Below are 19926 nucleotides of genomic sequence, written 5' to 3'. Positions count from 1 at the left end.
TCTGACATAGCTGTTGACCTTCTGAAAAAATAAAAGTTAAGTGGTAAAGTCAGATTCCCTTTCATTAGCACAAACACAAAGTCACGATAGCCATTTGGGAGAAATCAATAACGCATGGAAACATTAACTGCAATTGATTTGAGAAGCTCGAGCGATGAATGATATACGCCGTATACACAAATGGCTCCTTCGCCCTTTTTTTCCCCCCCAAGAAAGTAGAGGGACGTGTGTGACTTTGCGTCCCGCTGACGTCGATCAATGCGGCGAACAATAACTGCTCTTTGAAGCCTCACAAATGTCAGCGTTGCGGCGGAGTGTCTCACCCTTTTCAGCGTGACAGTGAATGGACGTGGACTTCCTATTCAAATGAGACGTACTAGAACACTTTCAGTCAGGGATACATGATCGCTGGACTCTAATCATTCAAATTATTTCCGCTATTTGACAAAAAAAAAAAAAACCTTATTTTTAGACCAGTGTCATCTCTCGGCACTGACGGGCCTCAGAACCCTGATTCGATAACAGTCGGGGAGAACAATGTCGGAAACGAAGCTTAATATTGACAGATGATGACGAAAAAAGGAGTTGTAGTTGTCTTTTTTTCTTTCCACACGTCCACAAATGCCTGCTGGACTCTGTGTATGTGTGTGTGTGTGTGTGTGTGTTCTCCCTGGTGTCCAGTTGTAGAGAGGAGGATCGTTAGCAGACCACAGCAAAGGACGCTGGTCGATACATTATCTCGGTGTCTTGTATCTCTGTTTTACTTGGCTGCTCGCGCACGCACACACGCACACACACGCGAGAAACAAAAACAATTTCCTCAGGATGAGTCATTTTTCCATCACCGTGTGACACGGATAGAAACTCTCTTTACATTAATGTATCGAGTAAATTGGACAATTTTATAATGTCCTCACTTTCCCCTCTCCTTCTCTTTCACTGCGAATCCTTTAAAGCAGTCAAATTTCACATCACCGTTACTTTCCCTCTTTGCTCACTAACCTCGTCCCACCCTCCGTACTCTGCGGTCATCTCAGCTGTCATCTCCATCCCTTACTGTGACACCCATCATCTCCGTCTTAATCTCTTCTTCATCTGATCATCTCCACCATACTCCGCCTCCCCTCATCTCTCCCTTCATCATCGTCCTCCTGCTAATCTCCCCCCCCCCCCGCTTCTGCTATTTGCTCTAATAAGCTGACGTCTCCACTAACAAAGTTTGACAACAAAAGATCTCTGGTTATGGTAGGTGTACCTGGGGGGGGGGTGGGGGTGAAAGAGAGGAAAAGAAAGGGGCAGAAGAGGAGGGAGAGCCTGGCAATGCGACGCTGCTGTGTACGTGGCGTGGACACATGTACGCGCTTGCTCTGCTGCACTCTTCTCCTCCACGGGCTAACAGGAAGTGACACGTGTTTTCAAAGAGCGGCTGACAGGATATGACACTGCTCTTTCAGCGGCGCCGTCGTAGCACGGGGAGTAATTAGCGCTCCAATCAACTGCCATGACATTAATCAGACTAGCTGTCTAGATGCCTGCGTGTGCAAAGATACACTCACGGTGGCAAAGGCGCCTGGCATCGCGGCGGCGTCGTCCCGACAGTCACAATCTCCCTCTCTGTGTTCATAGTGTATTAACTGAAATATGTTTAGCATAACCTTTAGTAGACAGGCAGTGTGTGTGTTAGTGACAGGCAGATAAAAAGGCAGCACTACAGGTGGTCAACTGGCTGGCACAGATTCATGGACGCAGACTGTCAGGCTCAACGTTCCCCCCTTTGACTTGAACAGCCTTGTGTGGGTCGGGAGGCCCATTTGTTAAAATGTCTGTCAAAGACACGAGCTACAGACGGCATCAGAAAAACATTTACACGATACAGTGAAGGAGAAAGAGAAGACAAGAGGTTAAGTGAATAAAAAATAAGGTGGATACGACAAGAAAGTATGATGATCGAATCAGACTCATGTCTTTGAGAGGTACGGAGGTGAGGCTGGTCAACACCAAAGAGGAGGAGGACACGCGAGGAAAGCAGCAGAAATCACAAGACTAGGAAGAAAGAGAAGAGATACACAACCAACCTGACGCCACATTTACGCGCACACACAAACGCTATTTTATAAGCTTACAATGTAGTTCAAACTGAAATAAAACCACCAACGCTTTAAAAATCAAAATACCAGTCGACATGCAAGAAGATAATAAGTCCAAGTGTAATGTCTCGCTGTCAAATTTAAACCTTAATAGATGGGACGATAGAGAAACATTTAAATAATACAAACAAATACATGATTCAACTAAAACTAGACTAAAACATCTAAAATATATATAATCCCTGCTGTGCCACAGGTGCACGCCTAGTAAATTGCTGTGGGAATAATACACAACTCCTTATATGGACATCCTGGGGGCTCCAGGCTTTACAGGCTTACAGTATGTGTTGTTAAGTCAAAGTTATGATTAATTCTATATCGCATACTTAAAAAAACAAAAAAAAGAGTAATAGTGGAGTAGTGATACTGCAGCAGAGGTCACAAAACAGACTGTGTTTCTTCTATTTTTGTTCATTAAAAACGAGCCAAGCCAACTTCGAAATGTTAATTCAATTTGATTTAAAAGTAAATTAGTATTTTTTTTAACCCAGGTGTGTTTTTATAGTTGCTGAAAATGGGGAAATAGAATAATTTCATCATATTGCCTATTGGTTGTGCTGCAAAAAAGGATATAAGTTACATATATATATATGTTTTAAGATAGTAATGGACAAAAGCAGCTTAAATGCTCTAAGGGTTAAAGGATGTCTGCTACAGGTATAGATGGAAAAATAAAAGAAGTAAGAGTGAGCTTAGCAAACATCCTTTGTCCTAGAACCTCCAGTGTGGTCATGTGTATGTATATACTGTATGTGTGTGCCCATGTGTCCTTTAACCACGTACGTGCTCCATCACAGCCGGATGTCCTTAACATGGAATCTATTTTTCATTGAGAACTACTTGTGCAAATACAAGAGGCGGAAATCGTAAACAAGAGGTAGAGAATGCAACACGGGCAGAGAGAGAGACCTACAAAGAGTCTATGGGCGGAAGGAGAGCAAGGGGGAGGAAGGGATGGAACAGACAAGTGCCTCTTGAGAGCTTTTCTTTATTAGCCCGGCTGAATCGTGTGTTTTGAGTCCGGAAAAACACACACTCTGTTCCCCCCTCTCCACCTCTTCTCATTCCTATTTTTCAGTCCACTTCACGTGTTTTACTCTCAGTATCTAAGTTCTTTTCTTTTTTTGCTGCTGTTCTGTGTCCTTTCAGCTCCAGACACTCACTGACCCCTCCCTCCCTCCGTATTGTCCCACCATGTCCTCATTCCATCCACCTCATTCCACATTTTGTCAACTGAATTATCCCAAAAACACCCACTTAGCCTCTCTTCACCTCTAAATCCCTTGCTAACCGTTCTTTACGCATTCCTGCAACTATGTGGCTTCATTCACGCTTCTTTTTTTTTGCTCACAAAATATTAGATCTCCAAATAATCCTGTTCACTTAATTGTTTTAGCTCAAAAAAAAAACCCCAAACACGGTCATTCCTCGCTTCTTTTTCCTCACCTTTGTCATTTCATTTTCACTGGTCTGAATGCTTTTTCTCCTGCTCAAACAATTAAATCTCCTCTTTTCTTTAGCACTTCCTCCCACTACTTTCTCCTTTTACCATCCAACCATGGCCTTCCACACATCTTTTCCATTTCAGTTTCTCTATCATCACTTCCCCTCTATACTAATCCTCCTACTAAGACTTAATAAAATCCTGAAAACATGCGTTAATTTCCAACATTTAGCAAGGGAATGTCTAAAATCTCAATATTTAACAGAGGAGTCTGGTGTATTTAGCGACAGAATGGAAGAACTCCGTCCACCGTATTCTGAATCTGAGCTACATTCATGCAGGAAGTACTGAACTCATCTTTTTAAATAACTGATTCTAATGATTCAGTACACTGAAAATAACTACTATGCCCAACATTGGTACCAGTCATCAGTGCAGCCGTGCTGTGACGACCGAGTCGAGCTGAAAAAAAGTGGAAAAAACAACTATTTAGTAGCCTGTGGGCATATAAGATATTCATTATGATATTAGACAGAATTGGAAAGTAAAAGTGCCTGTTTTGATATAAAATTATTCACAATAAAAACATATTTATGCTGCACAAAAACGGAGAATTAAATTGAAAATATAGCAAATAATGATGAGGATAATTGTGATTAAAACAGTTTAAATATATGTAATTTCATGTTGAGTGTAATACATTTAATAAAGCAATGATTACAACCAAATGTCTTATTACTACTATAAAAATATTGCAAATACATTTAGTCTTATATTCTGTCTCTATTCCATCACCTCACACAGTGGTGGGCAGGCCGCATGTAATTGATTGGAGGGCCACCAGTTTGACACATGTGGTCTAATATATTAAATGCATGTGTGTGTGGCCTATTTAGTCTTTCTGATCGGCCATAAAGCTGAGTGACAATGCACAGGGATGAGGCAGAAACTAAATGTTTCAATTAAGGTCAACATTGAAATATAAGCTTGTATTTTTGGGTTCATATATTTGTACATTTGGACTCCAGAGCAGTCGTGAACTTCACCGCACGTCACTGCTTTTCACGTGAGTATCTATAACGTTGTCTATAACACCTGATGCATATTAGAAAAGAGCTGTAAATCGGCCAAATCTGTCTGTGGACTAGATACAAAGCTACATTACTGTCAATTAACCATGCAAGTCTCATGTGGACACTCCACTGTATGAACCACCACCACCACCACTACACAGTGTGCCACTGCATTGTTTTCCTCTTATTAGAGGTTGACTTATTTCATGACCCGCGCTTTGTGCTCGCAGCTGTGTCTGCAAACATTTCTCAGTTATGAGGAGACATTCTGCGCACACACACACACACACACACACACACACACACACACAAATCAGCAGAAGCCCGTTTCAAGAGGGAGACGCGGGAAGAAAATGAGTCCGCGCTCTCTCAACACGACGGACATAACGGGAATGCATTTGCGATAGAGTAAACAAACGCGCGAGTTGACCCCGTCTTCCGTGCGGGGTTAGTGTAACCAGATACAGCCTGAAGCACTTAAAACATCTTTTGACTGAATTCAAAGAGAAAGCCTTTATGTAACTTTACATACAAAAAAGACTAAAGACATTCTGTGTAGTGTCAGTGACCAACAGGCTAATTAAAATCCTGCACACAGCTTGTCCTATTGAACACGCATTTTACCTTAACCTCACCTTTTGACGCTTTTCTAAATTGCATACATTAAAGTGCACAATAATGCAGTGTGCAAACGTTATTGGTAATGTGGAAAAGTTGTAAAGAGCCATCAGTCAATATCAGTTGTTTTCCTTTTAACACTCAACTACCGGAAATGATGCACCTACTGTATTTGTTATATCTAATGTGAATAAAGAATATATAAACTGTGAATTCTAACAAGTGACAAAGTACATTAACCAACAAACAATGTGAGCAGCTGTTGACATTGCAGACACAACTTTGAAATACTTTAATTTAGGGGGTTTATTTATCATTTGTAAACCTTAAGACATTTGAGCTCATTAAGCAGTTGTTTTATGAGTTTTGTTGTCATTCCTTCTATTATTCTAGTCCTTTTAGTCCTTCTAAAAATTTAGTCATTTTAAAGGACTGTTTCACCCACTTTTTTCCCCACTTGGTCTAGTGAAGAATGAATTATGATGCTGCTGTGTTTGTTTAATTTACATTCTTTTACAGAGTTGGATAAAATTTGACCTGTTGAGGCACAGTGAAGAGAAGTGTAAGGCTTGTACTTCCTTTGAAAGAAGTGACTTTGACTTATTTTTTTTAAATCCCATTTTTAACCCTAACCCTACTAACCTAAGACTAAATCAGTAAAACAAACAAACAGTATATTCTTTGGGTGAAGTGGCCCTTTAAGATCATCCTTTGTATCCACACTGACTTCATATTAACGGCCTTATTGACACCGAGCTGAATGAATTTAATCACCGTGAACCCAAGCAGAGTTCACTTTAATCTTCCCGCGAACAAATAAACAACTCTGTTATTTTTTTGGTAATTTCTAGGTCAAAAAAACACATTAGTATGCATGTGGAAACTTGTATGTGGAAATGTAACTGCATAACAGAACTTTATTTGACGTGCGCATAACAGATTAGAGGAGAAAATTGCTGCTCCTGCAGTACCGTGTTTTTAAAGCATTATAGGTTTATGTAAGCTTAATTGTTCATGCACTAACGACCTTTCTTCATTACTTATATCATTAGCTTTAATGGTTATTAGTGCCAACATCATGTACCTACACCATGCGAGCAAAGATACAGACCATAATGTGCACACACACAAAGGCCCCACCCAGTCTTGACTAATTACCTGCAAAAAGAAAGTGAAGTGGAAAACAACTCCTGCACAGCGTGTGTGTGTGTGTTTAACAGAGAAAGCCTGTATGTGTGTGTGTGACACTCAATAAGCTGAAACACTGTCTGATTAATTAACATAGAGAGACGTAAGCCTCTCCAGTGACTGGCCAAGCAAAGCTAAATGCTCATCTCTCTTTCCCGTACGTACTCCCTGGATGTCTCTCTCTCTTTGTCTCCGTTGTACCAGTCCATTTTACTCTTAACACACACATGCTGGAAGTGTGTGATGTTCCCGCTCGTGTGCTTAAACGGTACAATAACAGATTAACGTCACCGCTGTGCAGATTCGACAGCTTTTTACGTAACAGTTAAGCAGCCCGACGTCGGGAGACGCGGCATAAATGCCGCGGTAAAGCAGCACCAGCTACCACGCGGCGTTTTTTAAAATTGGTCGCAGAGGAATGTGCAAAGATTGCTCAACAGACGGAAAGGGTATTACTGCATGATGATGAAAGCAGGAAGAGGCACAAACGGCACAAAAGTTTTTCAGGGATCTTTCGCAGCGGCAGATGGCGGGATGAATAAAAGCCAATGGCAAAATCACTTCCAACATGTTTATCCTCTTTAGTTGAGCGAACCCAAAACAAACACAACTAGAGCTACAATGTGTGTGTGTGTGTGTATACGGGGGGCAGATTAGGGAAAAATTGTCTTTTCAATAAATGGCAACACAAACCATGGCATTATTGACTCGGCAGAGGTTTATTTAGCTTAATACGACAACTGAACTTACCACGGATCACAGCATCTGATGGTCTGCCATTGTTTTGAATCTAAAAACATTCAATTTATCTCAGTAGAGTACAGCATGTAATACCAGCACACTATTAGTTCCAAAGTGACCACAGGTGTGTATATATAATACTCGTATAGTTTGCCGTCTGAGGTAACGAGGAGCTGTGCGCTCTCCCTGATGTTAACCAACTGCACCCTATACCTCCCCCCATGTTCTTTCCTCTTATTTTTTTATTTTTTACGTTATTTTCTCCAAGCTTAGCTTTCACTCATGTGCCACAGCACTCCTGCACTCCACCCCCCGTGTCTCTCTCTCAAGCTTACCCCACTCTAGTCTCTCCAGGCTGATTGTTTTCTAATTGGCGGAGTGCTAGAGGTTGTGGTTGTTATGGTAACCTGCGAGGGGCACTTGGAAGGGTAAGGCGGTGGTGGATGGGCGAGGGTGGGAAGGGGCACCCACTCAAGAAAGCTGAGGGCAGCACTCATTCAAGGCTTAGGTGGTCACTTCAGAAAATGGACTCAGACTGTGTAGACGTGTGTATTTGACATCCGAACTACCTCCATTTTGTACACGCACTTAAGTGTGAGAGCGCATTAGATGGGATTTGGTTGAGAGAGAGAGAGCGAGACAGTGTGAACTGTATGTGAGTGCGTTTGCATGCATACAGTTGGCAGGGAATCCTGCTCCCCACTTTAATTCTAGTTAAGAGCTCCTTCACTCAAGACCTTTGTTTCCCTGCCCCGGTTCCCTCATCGTCTATAGAAGCCACAAGATTGGTTTCCATCAGCCTGTTTTAATGCACATTTTGGATTTTTGGAAAACTTCATGAAATATTGCACTACATTTCCTACGCTTTGGGAGAGAGGTGTGGAAAAAACAATGGCATATTGATAAAAAGGGAAAATGCAACGGAAACCGATTCAGTGAATTATAAATGAGGACGATTTGAAATCGCATGACTGAAACTGGTTCCTGATGAGGAAGCCACAACGTTCCTCCACTGAGTTCAAGAAGCAAATATTGCTTCCATAATAGATGGACGAAGCGACAAATGACGATCTCCTGATATTCCTTTTACAGCAGTGGGTGGAAACACACATGAAAGGTGCGAGTACAGTACATTTTAATTTAAATCTAGCTGCAGAGGCCCTTAGCTCTGTCCACCTGAGACCGAACCAGTGATGGGAGTAACGTTACTGCCAAAAAATGTGCCGTGTTACTTTAATCATTAGCTCATCAAAGCAGTTTTCATCAGACCAACTAGATCTCTAGGTATGTTAGACTCACTTTGTTGCACAGAAACATTAAAATAGTTTAGATTTGTGTACACTGTTTCTGTTAGTAATTTATTGTATTAAGTGTGTAATATTCAGATTTATCATAAATAACTGAACACGCACATGAATTTTAAGTTCTGTTAAAACAGGGGGTGGAGGTGGGGTCCAAATTCTTTGAGCACTTAAAATGTACTTGAAAGTAACGCAATAGCTACTTTCCTTAGTAACTAGTTACTTTTATAACTTGTAACTCAGTAACTAATTCAGTTACTTTTCAGGGAGAGGGAACTAGTAACTGTAACTAACTGTAACATTTCCAACCCTGGTCAATAACATGCAATGGAGGTAGAGGAGCGGTGAACGACTGTATGTCTGCACTGACCTAATGACATTTGAAATGCATTTTATTCCACTGCATTGAAGCATTCTATCCGCACTCAACTGTTATTACTTTTTCATTTTACCCCAATGACTCAGCGTTGTGGGCAAAGGTCTTCAATGTGGCCAAACCTGACGATGGCGCAGTAAAGGGACGATCATTACTGTTTTAGACCTCAGAGTATAGGTTATGAGACAATGTGGCAAATATTTTGTGTGATTTAGTGTATTATCTTGGCAGATGGATAATTATTTTGTCTTCTTTGATTGTGTGAGAGGAAAATTGGTTTCTTCATCAGCGTGTGCGCATCTCTGCCTTAAACTCTGTCATGCATAAGAAATGAAGCTGGTTGTGCCCTTTTGGCGGGCTGGTTGGGAAGCACACAGTGTGATGTATCTCCTGATGGCGTGTGGTTAAAATAACTATCCCCCCTCCATAATAGAGCCGCTTCAAACAAAACCACAAGGACACACACAAGCAGCCACACACACACGCACTGCAAACGATGGAACAGTTGTGTATTTGAAACGTCCATTGGAAAAATTGAGTCAACTCATAAGGCCGACAGTTTTAATAGGAACACATAACTAGAGCAGCCATATCATGGGTATTACTGTAACATCAGTGGCAGTAGGTTATTGCGTCATGTCTGACTTCGCTGGCAACAATGGTACACAGCCAGTATAGTCGCGATATTAATTTTCTGTTGTGTAGCTTCTCATAGATTATTTTTCTGCCTGGCAACCTCATGTCTCTAGAAAGGAGAGGGAAGGGGACAACGTCCTTCAATATTTTTTTAATTTGGATTGCAGTACCCATTATAAACTACCTCTGTTTTTACATATGTATGCATTTGTTTTGATGTTTGTGCTCAGTTCAACATTTTGTACTCTTAAATTGCTCTTATCGTCATAATTGTTATTTCTGCTGCTTATTTACTCACGTATATTATTTTTTTTACATATTATGTGCAGGAGGTGCTTCTTCTCACCATCTGGTGTTTCGAGGGGTTTTGTTGCACATTTATGGACTCGGCTCTGTCGCGTGTCGCTGAACGTAGTAAGTGACCAAGTAGGCGAGTAGCTAAGTTCAGAAATAATAAAGTTGCCTTCACCGCCAGTAAACAAAAAAGACACTAAAGCAAGACTTAAGTGTCTCCTACTTTATATTACTGTTCCACAACGGAGATATTAACTTTTTAATCTCACAATAAATATGCAACGAGGCAATTGCTACAAGATGAACGTAACAGTGGACAAATTTAGAGAGAGCATTATGAAGTGTTGTGCGCTGTTCAAAGCAGCTCTTTATTTTGCAATCAAGTCCCACTAATTAATAAAAACACAGACACTTTTAATATGTATGACTTGCTTTGCTGCTAAATGTAAATCATTTATTAAGTCTGCACACACACACACACACACTGCAACTGAGTGTGTGTGTGTGTGTAAATCTTGGCTCATTGCTTTGCTGACGTGCTGATGGAACGCGGTCCTTAGCGATTTAGTTTTATCTCTGACTCCCACATACGCAGCACAGCGCTCGCTCGCTCGTCTCCCTCGACGCAGCAGTAACACAGGCCCATGCACACAACAGACACTGCACGGTGACACACCACCTGCCGTTCTGGCACCATTGATTACCGTCAGCCAATACCTGGACTTCCTTCTGTCTGCATCATCAAGTTTCAGGAAGTAATGATAAATGAACGGCGCTATCTGCCAGGACTGCTGCGGTCACGGATACGCAGCACGTTTTACGAAATAAAGGCACTGCTCAACTACTTTTTATTCTTTTATGGAAGGAAAATAAGCATTAGATGAAGTGAAACTCCAGCCAATATAACACTTTTTTTAAATCTAATTAACCGTGGTATTGATTGAGAGAAGTTCTATTCACTCATTATGGATGTGTGTGTAAATCCTAAGACATGTTTTAAAGCTACAGCGTGCTACTTTTAGTGATTGTTCTTGATGTTATTATTCAGCCTGTTTAATCTTTACGAACAGAAGCGATGGGACATTATTTGTTAGTTGTGTTCATCTCAAACAGGCTCTGTCAGGCAAAACTATCAGACCTGACTGAGTTGGGCTGGGGCAAGAAGCAGCCAAACGTTTGCGTCCGTCTCACTTTCCCCCTGAGAAACACAGTGAGAGTCGTGTGGAGCTGATAGGCTTAATTAGCATTATGTGAACTCATTTGACAGTGTTTTAAATGTGATTGTGTTTAAAAGTTATGTCCAACAAAATTAACTGGTCCTCTCGCATGCATGCAACCAAAGAGAACCCAACCAATGGTAAAAAAAAAAAGGAGAATCTCAAAGTCTAGGTCAGAGGAGATAGGCCTTTGCATAATTGGACAGAAAAGACTAGAAAGGCTACCTGTGTGTGTGCACACGTCAAGATATATTCAAACATAAGCTGTGCCTGACAAAAGAAAGCTTAAAAGAACACACACCTGATTTCCCTGACACACACACACACACACACAGAATATCTGTTAGCGGGCATCCAACGACATGTGTGTTCATACTTGAGCTCAAAGCAACCACAAACAATTCTGTCTTTTCCTATTTCCTATTGTCTGTTTGCCTCCATCTTGCTTTCACTCTCAAAGAAACAAAACACACACACACACACAAACAAACTGGCCTGTGGCAAGAAAACTTGATTTAGACAGAGTTCGGTGAAAGAGGCAGACAGAGATATGAAATATTACTCTGTAAAACTGTGGGGTGCTGGAGGGATGGGTGGCGGAGGTGGAAGGTGAATTTCAAAGGAGGAAGAGTGGGGGGATATTTGTGTCTTTTTTTTTTTTCCTTTTTTGAAAAGCACACTGTGTTTCCACAGACAGTTTATGACACATAGCTGGCAGCGTGTTTTCCCTCTAAACCCAACCCGTTATGCTTAACCTGACAGGGCATCCAGTGGTACAACTCGGAGCTTCGCCTCAAAAATTACAATTGAGGGAAAAACAAAAAGAAAAAAAAGATATATACTCGTACTGCTGGGGCACTGTGTCACACTTGTGAAAGACACAAATATCTCCCATCAAAGAAAGAGGAGGGCCTCAGCCTTTTCCAGGTTTTTATAGCTATAGTAGACCCAGATAAGGTCATGGTGCCTTACCTGTCATTGGCAGCAGCAGCAGCAGCAGCAGCAGACGCCGGAGGAGAAGTAGTCCCAACCGTCCGCGGTTTATTGACCTTGGCATACAGCCTATCGATGTGGTCGTCATCGGGGACAGCTCCGGGGTCATTAGCATGATTTCCGTGCCCCGGAAAGGTAGAAGTGGTCTGCGGGGAAGCGTTGCGAGCGTGGGTGTGCGGAATCGTACTGTAGGGAGGCGACTGAGGCAGTGGCTGCGGCACCGAACCCGTGTCTCGGTCCCTGAAGGATTGTATCCGGGCATAGTTGGGGTCTGTGTCGTCGTCCTCCACATCTGGATAAGTGGACCTGGCACCTTGCAACTCAGGGTGGCCTGCCTCAATTCTGACGGACAGACGGAGAGCGAGTTCAGACAGCGACAAATATTACTGAAACATCATCACGACGCTATCCAAAGGGCACGTTGAATAAACAGCTAAGGAGTGAGGAGAGCTACAGGGGAATCCAGGGAATGGCAAGAATAAAATGCAGTTACAGGAAAAGTTACACACCCTAAAAGACGTGAATAAACACCTTCCCACCTTTCCCTCTCCTCTTTCATCTTCTCAAACTCGTGGTCACTCAGAAGGTCTGACTTGTGTCGCTGCACGGCTGCTTTTGCTTCTTTCTTCTCATCTTTTCTCTTGCCAAATCTGATGAGAGAGAGAAAAAAAGAAACAACCAGAATAACATGGTGAGATGGACATAAGAAATTATGACACTTGCTTTAAAAGCTGTGCATAGTTTGTCTTCTCTGTAAAAAAAACCACAACAATAATTTGTATGGATGTGATACTGTGGATGGGAATGAGGAACACACACCACAAAACAGCGATTTGGGATTTCAGTGATATGTATTCTCTTGTTGAGATGGAGGGTCTTTACAGTGGCCCAGCAGCTACATGGTGGGCAGGATATGCTTAATTAAGACAGTCAACCCTGCTAAATAGTTAATATCGCCAACCTGCAAAACGTGACCTTATAACACGCCCCATGTTTTATTTATGAAGGGAATTTATTGATGTTGTATGCTTTCGTCTACAGCTCTGCTCCCAGCTGCTGGTGGTGGTGACACTGTTGAAGTATCACTATGGCTATATTTGTGCATTATTTAATACAGCATTCGTGTGATTTCTAAACATGTTTTGTGTGTGTGTGACTGTTTTGTTATTTAAACATACGCATGGCTATTTTATAAGAAGAAAAACAGTGTAGTCTGTGAGCTACAGTAATACATTTTTCGCTGAAGTGCTTGATGTGAACTGGGGGGGAAAGAAGCTGATTTACCACCCACAGAGCGAGATTCAATGGGCAATGAAAGGCTTTGACCATGTGTGTGTGCGTTAATAAGCGTGTGCGTGTGTGTGTGTGTGTATCTGTCTCACAGGGGACAAGTCCTGCTCTAATTACTGCTACCTTCAGTGTCAGAGATTAACCCTTTCCTTCAACTTCCTCCCTTTACCTCCTGCTCCTCTTTCATCTTTATTCAGTTTAGCTTTTCTCCTCCTGTTTCACCTCGACACACTCTCTCTCTTTCCTTTCTTCCTTTCTATCCATGGCTCACCTTGCCTTCACCCCCTTAATCTCAACGATTAGACACTTCTCTTACCTCCACTGTGACTTCCTCCCCTGACCTCCATGTTGTCAACAAACAAGAAACCATAACATTGAACATGTACAGGAAAAGAACAATGAGAGAGACATGAATGAATGAATTAACGAGAGACAATGGACACCTGGAGCTTAATTAGGCCAACTCTCGTTTTTCCAGATGCTCCCAGTATTATTATTACTGGACTATCCACACACACACACACACACACACACATCAATATGCATTATTCATAAATACTAAAAATTCAAATTTGAGTTAACAATACAAGATTCAAATTTCCACAACCTTTTAGCTACCAAATGACCTGGTTTTCCTGTCTATTTTTTTTTTTTTTTTTTTAAACCAAAAAAAAAAGGCCTTTTGGCCTTTTGAGTGTGAGGGAGGAAAGAAAAACAACATGGTAGGCAAAGAAATAATCAAATATGGACAAAGTAAGAAGACTTTTCTCCTGGCACGGCTGCAGGTGCCTGAAACAATTCTAATCTGAATGCATCTGTCATAAAAAAAAAATATGCAAACATCAGTTAAGAAAACAAATAACAAAATAATTGGAAAGTAACTTGTCTTGTCTTGATAAAGAAAACTTTTTAAATGTATCGTTTAAGCATCGCCATGTGAGAAAGAACAGAGGATTAGCAGTCACTTAGGATGAATACATTACCTCTCGTTCTGGCATTAGCGGGAACAGAATGACGCTATATGAATATTGACGACCTAACACCACAATCTGTATGGGAAGTGTATGCCTCGCTCATTTGCATCTGACAAAGATGTAATTACAAACATGTACACCGATTCCTTAAACGTCCATCTGTGTGCGAAAAGGTCAGATGGAAAAGTTAAGCTCCCGATGCAAGTAAACAACAATATGTGCCGCCACGAAATCTGCTGTAATTAAAAACGACATGATTCCTGACTGACAAAAAAAACAAACTCAAGGCATTAGACGATGCCATGAGAGGATGATTAAGGTGTCCTCACTCCTCACTTTCCTCCATTTCATATTTGCCCTCAAACTATATCACAGTCGCAACATGTTTTTACTGGAGGGTCAACAAATGATTCAATTAAAAGAAAAAAGAAAAGAGGAAAAGAAAAAACGGTGTGAACTATTGTTATATTGTTATTGTGGGCTAAAGGCATTATTATTACGCGCTTGTCAGGAGCAAAGCAGAGACGTGTCCAAAATGTCGTCAGCACCTAGAAGACACTAGTAGAGGAGTTTATGGGTAAATATATATATATATATATATACATATACATATACTGTATATGTATATATATATATATATATATATACACACAGTATATGTGTATATATATATATATATATATATATATACAAATATATACATATATACACACACATATACATATATATATATATACACAAATATACTTAGACCATGTAAAAAAAAAGGTTTTAGGTAGCAATATAATGAATAGCCACCAAGGAGAAATTCAAAATAACCCAAATTCCCACTTGATTTACACGTATAACACCAGTAAACATTTCCATGATAAATGTATGTTATTAATCCTTTCGGCGATCCTGGTAACAGAAGGGCTAAACACGCAAGTCTAAAAGTGACATTCACATGCATGTATTTGTCCATTTCTGAGTGATGAACAGTGGGAAGGGGGCTGTCCCACACTTGTGCTCCTGATTAGCCCACGAGGTGAAAACCAAGTGACAAATGAGTGCAAACATCTGTGACTCTCACTTCCTCTGTTCGTGCTATTCTTCTGCAATTCTCTCACTCCGCCCACCCCTCTCCGCCAGACACGCCTCCTCTTTCCTCTCGTTGATCCCTGAGGAACAGCAGTGACTGACAAACTAGCTACCATAACGAGCGCACACACACACACACACAGGGCACACGATTACGCCCGCGTGTGCATATACATTGATACGTACGTACATACATACGCCAATGACTGGCAGGCACGACAATAGTCAGCGACACACCAATGATTTCCTGTCAAGATGTTTGATTGGAAGCACACACCCCCCCTCAAACATGTGCTCCTTTAAATTTGAAACAATAACAGACGACGTCTGGTCACATGACAGAGCTTTGTCCTTCATAGAAAGAAAAAATATAAAATAAGAACTTGCTTTTAAAAGTAAACCGCACCATATTGCTTAACTCTGTGTAGCTGAGCAAACAGATATGCTATAGGTCAGGCCAATTAATTATAAAATAATTGAGATCGCAATATGACCAAGTGCAAGTTACAAGTCAAAAGATGCTGCAATTATTTGATTAAGATAAAAATGTGTGATAAATCAGCACTATAATGAAATTCTGGAGAATAAAATAATATTTTTTGTTTTTTAAGGGACACCAAAAAATATCAAATCAACATAAATGGCTTATCCAACAACAAGCTCTAAGCCCCCCCCCTTTAAAAATGTCGACTGTTTCTGAAAGGTGAGACAACGTTTGGTTGTTACAGAAAATCACCCTGTTGCAGGAAGCCTGCGAATCAGCTTCTTTGTCACCAGAGAGGAGAGTTGGAAAAGCACCTGTATATAAGTCTCCATTTTTTGGCCTATTTAAACAAAAACTCAAACAAATGTTATTTAAAATGTGTTTTATGCTGTTCAAATTTTACAACTACAGGGTTTTTTCTACATAAAACTTTATTTTGAATTGTTAATACACCATTTTAACATGCAGTAAATTGTAAATAACTGCCAATATGAAAGTTAATCTGGAAAAGAATCACATTTTGAGGCTCAGGTGTTAAAGGGCTAACATCAACAAGATTTTTTGTGATAAATACTCCACATACTCACTAAATACAAATAATGTAAAGCAAGTGTTACAATTCCTCTTATTCCATTTCATTTTTTATACTAGTGAGAGTTTTTATGTGAACACACAAATCATTTTCTTCTAAACTGACTTCCACAATTCTGAAAGACTACTTGGAAATGATTTTAATTTGATGAAGTGCCTGACCAATCGCAAAAGTCTCCTTGTGAATCATAGCAACAAAGTAAGTCCACTTTCTATTTTCTGCCATCAAGCCTTTCATCTACACATCACACATACAGGCCCACAGAGCATGAACAGACCTGGGCTAATAGACCTAGCATGGAGCTCAACCATAATAGACCCAACAATGGAGCTAGTCAGTCCTAATGGGCCCCACCGTAGCGATGGGCTAATAGTCCCAACGATGGAGCACTTTAAGTCAAACGGAGACACTGCATTATGAGCAACTGGAGGGAGCGGGGAGAGAGAAAGGGAGAGAAGAAAGAAGGAGAAAATGTGGGGGAGTGTGTTATTAAAGGCATCGCCACAAAAGGAAAAGAAGGATGGAGCTCGAAACTGTAACCTTATTTTATTTCCTCTCAGGTATGAGGCTGCATCGTGCGATGTTGCTCATTGAGTTTTAATTTTTTACACAGGTAAACATACAATATAATTTAACTAATCGTAAGAAATAAGGATAATTCAAACGATTGTCAAGCAATTGTACGTGTATATGCCCACATTTATGCACATATATACACACCAAACAAAGCAGGGCAACAGGGAGGCGACTACAGCAGTGCATGAGGACAACCAGACAGGCAACTGTGCATGTATTACCATAGATTCTCATAAATTCGCACCGTTTTAAATCTGAAAATGAACAGCATGCACACATAAATTACGACACAGAGCAACAGTCACATAAACATGATAACATGATGCACTGGCATCAGCACTGCCTGTCCCTTTCCCGGCTCTGGTAGACCTTGTCCTCCTTTCAATCTCACCTAATAGATTAGCATATTTTTTGTGTGTCCTCATTCACGGCGAGCCACACACACACACACACACACACACACATACACACATGTCTGCACAGCATTCATAGTGAGGACCTCTCATAGACATAATGCACTCACTAGACCCTTACCCTTACCTTAACCATCACAACTAAATGCCTAACTCTAACCCTAACCGTAAAACCAAGGACCAGCCAGAATGTCCTCACTTTCCCAAAATGTCCTCACTGAAATGGTTTATACGCTTTTTTTTTGGTCCTCACAAAGACGTCCATACAAGAACACACACACGCAGAGACAATGTCTTTCTTTGAATATTAAGCATATCTTTTCAAACAAATAAACAGAAAGATACACAGATCACAGAGGAACAAACGGTCACACAGCTGCAGTCCTTTAACAAGGAACACACATACACACACACATGCACAGTGTCAGAAGATTCACAGCAACTATGCGCCAAATAGATGTCAACCATCTGACTGTGTGACCAATCCTGTTTTATCACCACATGAATATTCATAATGGTGGGATGATTACCACACACACACACACACACACACACACACACACACACACACACACACACACGGGTGATTGGCATAACTGATTGGCAGGAGGCAGCAGTTCAGATGACACAGCCTGCTGTCTGCTTTAAAGGGCCTTTACAACAAACATCCACAGTCTGTCTTTAATATCTGGGTTGTAACAGTGTGAAACGAAACATAACTGCCATTGCATTCAACTTTTCCGCACTCACGCGGCTTCTATTCATTTGATCTGAAATCTTAATTCCAGTCATTTTGGTGATTGCGCTGGGGAAAACCAGTGGCGTGAGTCACTTTGTAGGAGAGAAATTTACCGTGGCAACTTAACAGCAATGAAGCGAACAGGGTAAGGACAAGGAAAAAGTAGCTTTTGCGTTTCAAATGTGTTAACCGACGAATGTAAACAACTTATATGTGTTACTGTAAAAAAACTAAAGGCCTCAGAGAAAGGTTGAGTATCGTATATCGTCCTCTCCTCCAGAGCATTAGGCCAATCCGAGCTGGCCTTAGATGAATGTGACAAATCAGTCGTTTGGCTAAGCTTGAACTGTACTGAATAGCACCAATTTGCCTTCTCAGTCTCCTGCCATTACACGCAATCAAATGCAGATAGGGAGATGGAGCTGGAGGGAGCAGACAGAGGAGAGATTGAAATGATGACAAGATTGGGGGGTGGACGGAGAGATGGAGAGACGGAGAGACGGAGCGAAGCGGCAGCGGGTTACAGAAGTACGACGAGAAACGCAGAGAAGAGGGAAGGTTGAGATTATCACTGGGCTCTAATCAAGACCCTCTTATGGTGATGAGACACGAGGTGGAAGAGGAAGGGTCTAAATACTGTAGGTCCTTGGGTGTATTATATGCTTTCTTAAAGCACTTAAGGCAATAAGTGATCGGGGAATTAACGATTAGAGTGAAAGGATGGACGTGCATATAGTGGGAAGACTTATTTCAATTAATCTGGAGATTTCTGGGGTGTGCTACACAAGCCTGTCCAGACCATAATGACACAGAGGTGGAAGAGAAATAGGTGTACACAGAAAGGAGGGGCATGAGTGTAAGATACCTGAACTCTGACACACAGAACAGTGCTTAAGTGGTGAGTGATGCAATGACATCCTCAGGTGTAACTTACATCATTATGACATCAATGGTGATCCACTGATGACACAGAGCTGACACCACAGAATGCTGCGGTCATCACTGAAGCAGAAGTCATCACAGCAAAGTACCAACACCATCTACCTTCCAAAACAGCTTCAGCTGACACTCAACAGAGGCTTGTGTGTTTTAAATAAACTTTCTAGTGACTAGACTACAGGTAATACACTCCATCAAAGCATCAAAGGAGCATCACAGGGGATGGAGCTACCTTTTTTTTTACACCTTTGAAATGACACAGCCGGGGACTGAACCACCGTCCTTCCACTCTCTGTTCTATCCCATAAAATTAAGGTCGCTGCATGAAGAATTACTAAAGAAGAAGACCAGGAAAAAAAACATTGATCAAGAAAACTTGCTCATCTATTGGTTAATGCAGGGAATCGGTTTTGGGTTTTTTATGTTATTTTATGTGAACATACGACACATACTGTATATACCCTGCAACAATGGGCTCAGCCATTTCTCCCGGCTATCTTTCTACACGTGCATATGTTTTGGTCGTGTTTACCCACAATGCCCTGCTGCTTCCAGCATTTGGTTCACTTGAAGCAAACCGAGACCTAAGTTTCGAAGCAGACCAAGGTTTGCTTCTTTGGTGCGGATCAGAGATCGGTTGCACATTCACGCCTCGACAAACCGGACCGGACTTTCCGAGCAAACGAACTAGGGTTCGATTCAGAAGGACTGGTGTGAATGCACCCTAAGACTTCAAATAATAAAGAAAAGATTGCCACTTCATTAATCCCCGCAAGGAGAAAATGATTTGTGTTACAGCAACAGAAGAAAT

The 19926-nt window shown here is 41.2% G+C and overlaps 1 protein-coding gene across 4 annotated transcripts in view; it reads right to left on the bottom strand.

Annotated features, from left to right (window-relative positions):
• pard3bb (par-3 family cell polarity regulator beta b) overlaps nt 1–19926 on the bottom strand; it is a 192851-nt gene that overhangs the window by 53166 nt on the left and 119759 nt on the right. For all 4 annotated transcript variants that reach the window (XM_058617671.1, XM_058617686.1, XM_058617662.1 and 1 more), the window contains exons 21-22: nt 12568–12678; nt 12008–12370 (exon numbers count right to left, since the gene is read on the bottom strand). In XM_058617671.1, coding sequence (XP_058473654.1) covers nt 12008–12370; nt 12568–12678 — 474 coding nt within the window. The remainder of the gene's footprint in view (nt 1–12007; nt 12371–12567; nt 12679–19926) is intronic.

This window comes from Solea solea, chromosome 2, assembly GCF_958295425.1.
Source record: "Solea solea chromosome 2, fSolSol10.1, whole genome shotgun sequence".
Taxonomy (NCBI): domain Eukaryota; kingdom Metazoa; phylum Chordata; class Actinopteri; order Pleuronectiformes; family Soleidae; genus Solea; species Solea solea.
Note: the sequence above shows the minus strand (reverse complement) of the source record. Positions and strands in the feature narration are given on the sequence as shown.